Source organism: Miscanthus floridulus, chromosome 7, assembly GCF_019320115.1.
Source record: "Miscanthus floridulus cultivar M001 chromosome 7, ASM1932011v1, whole genome shotgun sequence".
Classification (NCBI taxonomy): Eukaryota; Viridiplantae; Streptophyta; class Magnoliopsida; order Poales; family Poaceae; genus Miscanthus; species Miscanthus floridulus.
The window spans coordinates 119620140-119629634 of record NC_089586.1 but is presented as its reverse complement, the minus strand read 5'-3'; the positions used below and the strand labels follow the sequence as shown (position 1 = coordinate 119629634).

The 9495-nt window shown below is 48.6% G+C and overlaps 2 protein-coding genes across 4 annotated transcripts; both read left to right on the top strand.

Moving 5' to 3' along the window:
• Positions 1–880: 880 nt before the first annotated feature.
• Positions 881–6584, top strand: LOC136464480 (putative pentatricopeptide repeat-containing protein At1g68930). Of its 3 annotated transcripts, none has more exons than XM_066463428.1 (3): positions 881–3219; positions 3331–3848; positions 6351–6584. In XM_066463428.1, exon 1 carries the CDS (start codon positions 919–921, stop codon positions 3154–3156), a length of 2238 nt encoding a protein of 745 aa, XP_066319525.1. In that variant the 5' UTR covers positions 881–918; the 3' UTR covers positions 3157–3219; positions 3331–3848; positions 6351–6584. The 3 variants fall into 3 exon arrangements, with proteins under 3 accessions (XP_066319525.1, XP_066319524.1, XP_066319523.1); XM_066463427.1 differs by having other exon boundaries at positions 3331–5314; XM_066463426.1 differs by having other exon boundaries at positions 3331–6584.
• A 1900-nt stretch (positions 6585–8484) lies between these two features.
• LOC136464479 (uncharacterized) lies at positions 8485–9495 on the top strand. The gene has a single exon (XM_066463425.1). The coding sequence runs from the start codon at positions 8638–8640 to the stop codon at positions 9133–9135; it is 498 nt and encodes a 165-aa protein (XP_066319522.1). The 5' UTR covers positions 8485–8637; the 3' UTR covers positions 9136–9495.

The following is a 9495-nucleotide window of genomic DNA, read 5'->3' as shown; positions in this document are numbered from 1 at the left end:
TATAATTATAATGAAGAGCCCATCTTCCAAGCTTCGCTCCAGTTCTATAAATTGAGAGGACCCGGCCTGCCTGTAGCATCGCACTTTTGGTGCCCAATCGTCAGTTCTTCGTGTCAGGCTGTGGCAGAAATTGCACCAGACCATTGGCCCGAAAAAGGGCATCAGGCTGGGGGCATTGAGGCATTTCTGTCAGTTCTTTCGTATCAACACGATCGGTGATCTTTGTATGAGTGTCCATTATCGTAGAGTATATATGCTGTGGAGACCACGTCATTATTTGTGTGAATAGTGTGCTGCTGCGTACAGTACGTGAGTCGTGACTGTAAACAACCTAAAACTCTGATCGTTGATGCAATCACATGGCATGAGCTCCTAAGCCGAGATATGTCCGGCCAGGTGTTCAAACCGCGGTGGCTTGGTCCAGTCGCGCGTTTGCATCGCTGGACGGTGCCGGGTATCTCCTACGGAACATCTGGGCCGATTAACCATGCAGTTTCTTTTATTTATCAATCACCAGGTCCTCCACTCTGCGTTAGGAAGAAGAACAAGATTGCAACCTATGGGCTTCTTTGTTGCCTTGAAATAACGAGGTTTACTGGAAAGCCTAGCAAAGAAAAGAATGGGACATTTTAGGTTGTAGTGTACTGTGCTTTATGATGTCTCTAGTTCACACTCCAGAGCATAAATATCTTTTATCTATAAAATTACTTTTTTTTTTGTTTCCTTATCTTGGAAATATTTTGATGGGGACGAAGCAACGCATGGCCCAACTAACGCAGCTGGCCCATTTTGCAATACCATTGTTTGGGCTTGGGTTCACACAGAGCTTACTGGATGGAGGGAGGCCCGTATAGTCCTTGTGCGCTTCGTTCCCCAGGTTTCCCGCTCCACAAGCAACTCCCCTCCGCCCCGCGTGCCATGTCCAGCCCGCTCAGCAGCCAGTACGCCGCCCTCCTCTCTGCCGCCGCCCGCACCGAGCCGCACGTAGCCGGCGCACTCCACTGCCTCATCCTCAGGACCCTACCGCACCCGCCGCCCACCTACCTCCTCAACTACCTGCTCACCGCCTATGGCAAGGCTGGCCGCCACGCGCGCGCGCGCCGCGTGTTCGACGCAATGCCTCACCCGAACCTCTTCACCTACAACGCGCTCCTCTCCACCCTCGCCCACGCCAGGCTCCTCAATGACATGGAGGTCCTCTTCGCATCCATGACACAGCGCGATATCGTCTCCTACAATGCGGTCATCGCCGGCTTCTCTGGCTGTGGCTCGCATGCTCGGGCGGTCAGGGTGTACCACGCGTTACTTCAGGCGGACAGTAGTGTCAGGCCTAGCCGGATCACGATGTCGGCCATGGTCTTGGCAGCATCAGCCTTGGGTGACCGCGCCCTTGGTAGGCAGTTTCATTGTCAGACTCTGCGGCTTGGGTTTGGGGCTAACGCCTTTGTCGGGAGCCCACTGGTTGATTTGTATGCCAAGATGGGCCTCGTTGGGGATGCCAAGCGAGTCTTCGATGAAGTGGAGGGCAAGAATGTGGTGATGTATAACACGATGATCACTGGGCTGCTCCGATGCAAGATGGTTGAAGAAGCAAGGCAGTTGTTTGAGGTGATGACTGACAGAGATTCCATTACTTGGACCACAATGGTTACGGGGTTCACACAGAATGGAATGGAGTCTGAGGCTCTTGACATTTTTAGGAGGATGAGGTTTCAGGGCATTGCTATTGATCAGTATACCTTTGGAAGCATCCTTACAGCCTGTGGTGCCATTTCAGCCTTGGAACAGGGGAAACAGATCCATGCCTACATAATCAGGACTTGTTACAATGACAATGTCTTTGTCGGGAGTGCTCTTGTTGACATGTACTCAAAGTGCAGGAGCATCAAACTGGCAGAAACTGTTTTCAGGAGGATGAAATGCAAAAACATCATCTCATGGACTGCATTGATTGTTGGTTATGGACAGAATGGGTGCAGTGAGGAGGCTGTCAGGGTGTTCTCTGAGATGCAAAGAGATGGCATTGATCCTGATGATTACACCCTAGGAAGTGTTATAAGTTCTTGCGCTAACCTAGCAAGCCTAGAGGAAGGAGCTCAGTTCCACTGCCTAGCGCTTGTGTCAGGATTGATGCTATACATCACAGTGTCCAATGCACTAGTTACCTTGTATGGGAAGTGTGGTAGCATTGAGGATGCGCACAGATTGTTTGATGAGATGTCATTTCATGATCAGGTCTCCTGGACAGCACTTGTCTCTGGATACGCTCAGTATGGGAAGGCAAAAGAAACTATTGATTTGTTCGAGAAGATGTTGGCTAAGGGCGTGAAGCCTGATGGAGTAACGTTTATCGGTGTTCTTTCTGCTTGCAGTCGTGCAGGGTTTGTTGAGAAAGGCCGCAGCTACTTCCATTCCATGCAAAAGGACCATGGTATTGTGCCCATAGATGATCACTACACCTGTATGATTGACTTGTATAGCAGATCTGGGAAATTAAAAGAAGCTGAGGAGTTCATAAAGCAGATGCCGATGCACCCTGACGCAATTGGATGGGGAACATTGCTGAGTGCTTGCAGGTTGCGCGGTGACATGGAAATCGGCAAATGGGCAGCCGAGAATCTCTTAGAAATCGATCCCCAGAACCCGGCAAGCTATGTGTTGCTATGCAGCATGCATGCTGCTAAAGGTCAATGGAATGAGGTTGCCCAGCTAAGGCGTGGAATGAGGGACAGGCAAGTGAAGAAGGAGCCAGGTTGTAGCTGGATCAAGTATAAGAATAAAGTTCACATCTTTTCTGCTGACGACCAGTCTCACCCCTGCTCCAAGGGAATTTATGAAAAACTCGAGTGGCTCAACTCCAAGATGCTTGAAGAAGGATACAAACCTGATGTCAGTTCAGTGCTGCATGATGTTGCAGATACTGATAAGGTTCACATGGTCAGCCATCACAGCGAGAAGCTTGCGATTGCCTTCGGATTAATATTTGTTCCACAGGAAATGCCTATTCGAATTGTCAAGAATCTGCGTGTTTGTGTAGATTGTCACAATGCTACAAAGTTCATATCTAAGATTACTGGCCGTGATATTCTTGTGAGGGATGCTGTCAGATTTCACAAGTTCAGCAATGGGGTATGCTCTTGTGGAGACTTCTGGTGATGACAAGTTCACAAGCATGAAATTTGACTGGGAATTTGACCAATATATTGAGCACTGCTAAAGGTACAACTCTAAGATTTAATCACATATGATTCCTGCCCCTCATCAATCGGCATGTAGAATTTGTTAATTTGGTAGATACCAATTGCTAAAGTTTGACAATTGGGTCTGCAGATGCTGAATTCATGGTGTTCAGGACATCAGAGATTGCTGCCAGTGTTGCTCTTGCTGCAACCGGGGAATGCAGACGTTCTTTGATCGTGAGAGCTACTCCTAGGTCTGCTCCCAAGCATTGTGCCATGGTGTTCTTTATTTCAATTGAATGCCATAGAAATAGTTGTGGATATACAATATTGCTGCAGCTTTGTTCAAGAAAAAATATTGCTGCAGCTGTGTTCGAGAAAAAATATTACTGCAGCTTAAATCAGGTGGACATATATTCGTGAGAGGGTGACAAGGATGTTCTAGGTTCTCTCCTTCACTTTGGCACAACCAGCTTGTGAAGCATTAATGTCTGGTTTACATCAGCTGGAATAGCAGATTTAATTCAAGGGCCTAATATGCAGTCAAATGAAAGAACAATGATGATGCGTGCATCTTATCCTATGTCAATGACATTGCTTTCTGGAATGTCTATCAATCTTTGTCTGAAGCTTGCGTTCCAGCTTGAAGAGACCATATTTCTTGGCCAGGTAGAAACACCAAACAATAATTGCTGCCAAGACCTAAGTTCTTAAGTTGATTCCTTCTATTAATCTATTTTTAAGTCTTGTCTACCTTTTTAGTTGGTCTTGCAAGCGCTCATGTGGATCTAACCATTGTTTTTGAGGCGTCGCCTAGGCGACAAGGCGTGCCCAGGGTGCTGGGCGTCGGGGTCGCCACGGCATGCGTGCGTATGGCGTCCGCCATATGAGATTAGGCGTCGATTAGGCGTGGAAAGGCGTCGGGCGAGCGCCTAGAGGCCTGTGGCGGATGCCGGAGCAGCAAGTCGAGAGGAAGACAGAATCGGGCGGGGAATCGAGCGGACGCAATGAAAACTGGCGGGAATCGACCGCGTCGCGTCCGCGCTTGAAGGAAAAGGGCGGGAATCGACCGCATATATGCTGTTGCGCGGCAAACCTCCCGCTCGAGGGCTTTTACCACAGGTGCGGGCTGCTGCGGCTTCACGGAGAGAGGAGAGGAAAAGAGGAGGCGGCGGCGGCCCTGCTTCTTGGCGGCAGAGGCGGAGGCGGAGGCTTGCCGCTCCTTGCTCGAGTCCACCGGCCGCGCACACCTCCCGCGAGTCCGCCCCTGCATCTCCTCCTGGCTGCTCGAGTCCACCAGGGGTCCGTCCGCACCGCACCTGCAGCTCCTGCCCGTCCGCACCTGCTCGCCCGCCTCCGTCGACCGTCTACCCGTCCGCCTCGTATGCTCCCTAGCCTCCTCTCTGGTCTCCTCTGCAGCCCTGCTTCCCTCCTCTTCCTCTGCTTCCCTCCTCTTCCTCTGTTTCTTTCCCTGCAGCACTAGTCATTAAGTTATGTTATGTTATTAGAGACTAATTTGTGGCTATTGAGTGATGAGAGATTTCAGATTTGCTATTTTGCTACTTTACGTTGTGCACTAGCACTCTGGTAGCATTATTTATTATGGTATTACATGCTAAGACTTGGCAATATTAAGGTATGATTTACTTCTGAATTTTAGTATCATTATATATTAAGATGATCGTATGGCGTCGCCTAGGCGTCCGCCATAAACGCCTAGGCGTTGTGAAGGGGGTACGGCGCCGCGCGTCGCCGCAGCGCCTCAAAAACAATGGATCTAACTAACACTCACTTGTTATAGTATTTACAACCAGGGTATGATTTAAATATTACTGCAATACACAATATATCACATTAAAGAATCTATCTAACAATTTATGTATATGCAAATCGCCATAGGTTTACTTACATTATTTGAAGTAATTTATTTCCACCTTGTGAAATCATCTCTAGTCTTCAGATTTCTAGTGAAGTATCTGCACCATAAGAAATGTATGTTTGTAAGCAAATATTTATTGATTTTCATTTTTACCTCTGCATTATTTTTAAAGGCTGTCCCTAGCATTGCTATGGTGGAAACCTATGTGAGGTTACTACTCATAACGCCTCATTCACTGTTCTATCTCCATTTTACTGTAAGTTCTTATGTTCTAGTATGGTGAACTATACTAATGATGCAGTAGAATGGTACTATACCAACCTGTGACTGAATGTTATTGATTTTCTGATCTTCTGTAACGTAATAGTTTGATGTTGAAAATTAAGTACAGAACATAATGAAAAGTCTGATGCCTTCTCATTATTTCAATAAATTTTCCTGACAACCCAAAGATCTCTGTCTGTTCTGAGCAAGCAAATCTGGTTTGCCTTTGGTCTTACATAAGATACTTAATAGACTACGTCCTCTCAATTGGTAATCCTGTAATTTACTATATAGTTTATTCCTTCTTTATCTTGTAGGAAATCTTAATATATCAGAGATATCGAATGATCAGACCTCCACCCCTTCCGCAAATATTTCCTTTTCCTGGGAGGGAAGGGACACCTTATTTTCCACTTCCATTTTTATTGAAAATGATGGACCCAGTTTTCCATTTGCTTCTTTGAAAATTTGCAGTATTCCCTTCTCGAACAACGACAACAATAAAGTCTTTTAGTCCCAAGAAAGTTGGGGTATCCTAATAGGCTCTTCTATGCACAATTTCTGTGCAACGATTGTTGTTCGAGTATCATGGAAAAGTAAGGCACTGATGTATATCAATGATAAACGGTTTGTGGAGAGCATCGTCCTTTTTTATTAGTAGAAAAATCCATTGTTAGAGCAAATGTCAGCATACCTGATTGGAAAAGATGCCACGTTATTTCCCTCGTCTTATTCATGATTTTAGTGTAAGGGGGGAGAATGGATAGGTGCCTAGCTATCAAAGCGTGGCAGTAGATACCATTTTTCTTATCTGTTGGGCTTTGTGTTTGGCCATTTATACGTTCTCTTCAACACCTCTATGCATTATAGGTTCATTTGTATGTAGCCATTTTATGGAGAACGTTATAAAGTTTCTTATTTCCTGTCGTGGCTAGAAAGTAACCATATCTTTTTCACTTAATTAAAGTCTCTAGAATGATATTTTTCAGTACTTTGGTTAATAAATTGAACTGATGGATTCGATGCAGGGGAAGGGAACAAGTAGAAGTGCATTTGTTATGTTCTGTAAGTACCTTGCTTCATGATTGCGATTTACAATTTTTTGCTGGTCCTTATGCCCAGCTCTTGAACAATTCTTTCAGTTGTACTTTGCTATTCAAGGGAACCGTAGAGCAACATGAAAAATTTGCTTGGGTTCTTTTTGACAGATGTTATTTGTAACAGAACAGTTTGATGACATCTATACAAATCCACGAATGGGGTTTCCTCTTTAAAGTTTAATGATATCTATATAAATCAAGCTTGAAAATATACAGCTCTGCATCCCTGTTTTGATTGGTAAACGGGGAGCTCTTCAGATAATTTCTGCTCTGCATCATTGCAAGCCGATAAAAAGAAGTTGAGCATGTGGATGCAAATTGATCCTGTGACTTTGGAAGAGACAAGGCTGAGAAATAGCCCTTCTTAAGCACAGGCAAGTTGTCTGGCAAATCACAGGTATCACAGCTAGCTGATGAGGCGCTGCGAACACATGAAGCTACTTTCTGTCAGACTTTCGTTAAACGCCAACGGAGAATGGACTATTTGGGCCGCTCCGCTGCATCATTCTGTACTTGGGGTGATTCGATGCAGGCCTTGCTTAGGATCAGCGTATGGGCCTTGTTGCGCCTAAGACTTCTAGAGTTCAGACAATCAAACTTCAGACGCGTAACAAACCACATAATAATACCGGGAAGACCGACCTCTGCGGTCCAAGACTTTGCTAGAAAGCAATCGTGTGGATACCGACGCGCACCCACACGGTGGAAGTTGCCGCGAGTCGTCCGGCGAGTCTCTGGGCTATTTTTTCTCAACTGCGGCGGACACGATTTCCCATCTCCCTATTGCTCAACTTGAGTCACTTATTTACTGATCCATTTAATCAGGCATACCTGAACTGCTGAATGGCGCACCGTCATGGTGCTTCATTATCTGAGTAATGATGGGTAAGCAGCAGATCAGAGACAGCCAACTATTCCATGATACACAGTTAACTGTCCCGAGCTAAAGGCCTTCTCTAGTAATGGCGGTCGCAAATCAAAATTTGTATCCCGCTGTCAGTTCGAACTTTTAAGATCGAAACCACATCACTAGAGAACAACCGAATCTTGTTCTGAGACAGGAAGGAGAGGATCTAGAGTTATGGGAAGGAAAGATCTGGTATGGGCCTATGCGAGTGTTTCATCCGCTGCAGAAAGAAGGAAACCGAACCCAACTCTCTGGGCTCTGGCGCTTTTTGCTATGTATGGCACCCAGCACTAGTACTATTTCTTTGCATTTGGAATGGAATCAATAAATACGAGTAGTACCAACGAGTACTATTTCTTTGCATTTGCATTTGGAATGGAATGGTGTATTCAGTTATTCACTCACATACGGAGTACAGTTCAGGCACTGCCAGTGCCAGCTATTCAATAATGTAGTGTGCAAACGTCGGCGCCAGGCGTCGCGTAGCTGCATGCGATGACGCCAGTTGGCACGTCCGGGCATCAGCAGGGCAGGGATCACAAAATGCAAATGGCACGTCGAGCCCGGCGACAACAATTGCACCTGTACTGACGCGAGCCGCGCAACCGCCAGCTTCGTCGCCGATCTGTGCCCGCGCTGTCCTTCCAATCCACTCCGGCACTCCGCCCCACGCCGAGGCTCCTGCACGGCGCACGGGCGCACGGACGCACGGTCGATTACGGCCAAGCATTGCTGCCTCCACATGTGGTCGTGTAAATGCAGGAATATTAGTAGTACACAGAACCAGCTGGCATCTTCAGATAATCACATCACATCAGCGAGAACGATAATATGGTGTGAATTTATATGTTTTTAATTAACTTTTTATGATGGGCCAACTCGCATATATATATTTTTCCCCCTGAAGGGCTCCTGCAATTTATTTTCAGAAGTTTATATAGGGCTAAATCCAAGTACCCATCCATGACCGACGATGCCATGTTTTGCCTGCACGATCCGTTATAAGAATCTGGAGAGAAAAAGTAAGCGCAACGGGTTTGCGAACGTTGCGAGGCCCCGGGCCCGCGGCTCCCGGCCCACGTCAGCGAGCCGCGCCAACCGTTGACTCCTCTCGCGGCCGCGTGGAAACCACCTCCCGATAAAAACCACCCCACGTCCGCACACGGCACAGCCCAAGAGGCCAAGAAGAGCCCCCAAAAAGATCCACCCGAAAACTCTCCAGCCGCCGCGCGCCGCGGCCCCCCTGAGCCAGCCAACGCAGGAGGGGAGGATTTTCCGGGCCCGCGCCGCACGACACTCCGGCGGGCGATGGATACCGACGCCGCGGGCATGGACGAGGCGGAGGCGGCCTTCTTCGCGCGCCGGGGCCGCCGGTGCTGCTGCTTCCCCTGGCCCGCCTCCTCCTCCCACCAGCGGGTCGGCGGCGGCGCCGCGGCGGCGGAGGAGACCTGGTGGCAGCGCGCGGTGGACGCGGTGCTCAAGGTGCGCGAGTGGTCGGAGCTGGTGGCCGGCCCGCAGTGGAAGACCTTCATCCGGCGGTTCGGCCGCAGCGGCCCGCCCACGCGGCCGCACCACCACTTCGGCGGCCGCAAGCTCAACTACGACGCGCTCAGCTACGCGCTCAACTTCGACGAGGGCCACGGCGCCAGCCCCGAGGGCGACTACACCGGCTACCGCGACTTCTCCGCGCGCTTCGTCGCCCCGCCGGCCTCCGCCAAGTCGTCCATGGACCTCGGCGGCCGCGACGCGCCGCCGCTCTTCAACCCGCCGCCGCTGCCGCCCCACGACGGAGCCGGCCGGGCCTGACCTGACCGCCCCCCGTGGACTTGCCCCATCGGTCATCGGATCGGAGCAGAGGAGGAACGCTGAATGATTGGTCAAAGAAGGATGTTGAAACTATCTCAGAAAAAAAGGTGTCCCTTTCATCTTGGATTGGATGGATAGATTCGACGATTCCGCGGGCGTGCGCGTGTGAACGGTGAGCGAGATCGCTGCTACAAACAATTCCTTCCTCCCCTGCGTCCGTTCAGTTGATTGATTGGTTAGCCACTGTAAAAATGAGATTGCTATTACATTCATTGTCGTTTTACTGCTGCTGTAATGAATCCGTTCATCCTGTCCCAATTTTGTCCCAACAATTGAAATGAAGTGCACAAATTACTGCAA

Excerpts from the sequence above, each read along its gene's own strand:
- LOC136464480 (XM_066463428.1), top strand. The coding sequence starts at position 919 with ATGTCCAGCCCGCTCAGCAGCCAGTACGCCGCCCTCCTCTCTGCCGCC.
- LOC136464479 (XM_066463425.1), top strand. The coding sequence starts at position 8,638 with ATGGATACCGACGCCGCGGGCATGGACGAGGCGGAGGCGGCCTTCTTC.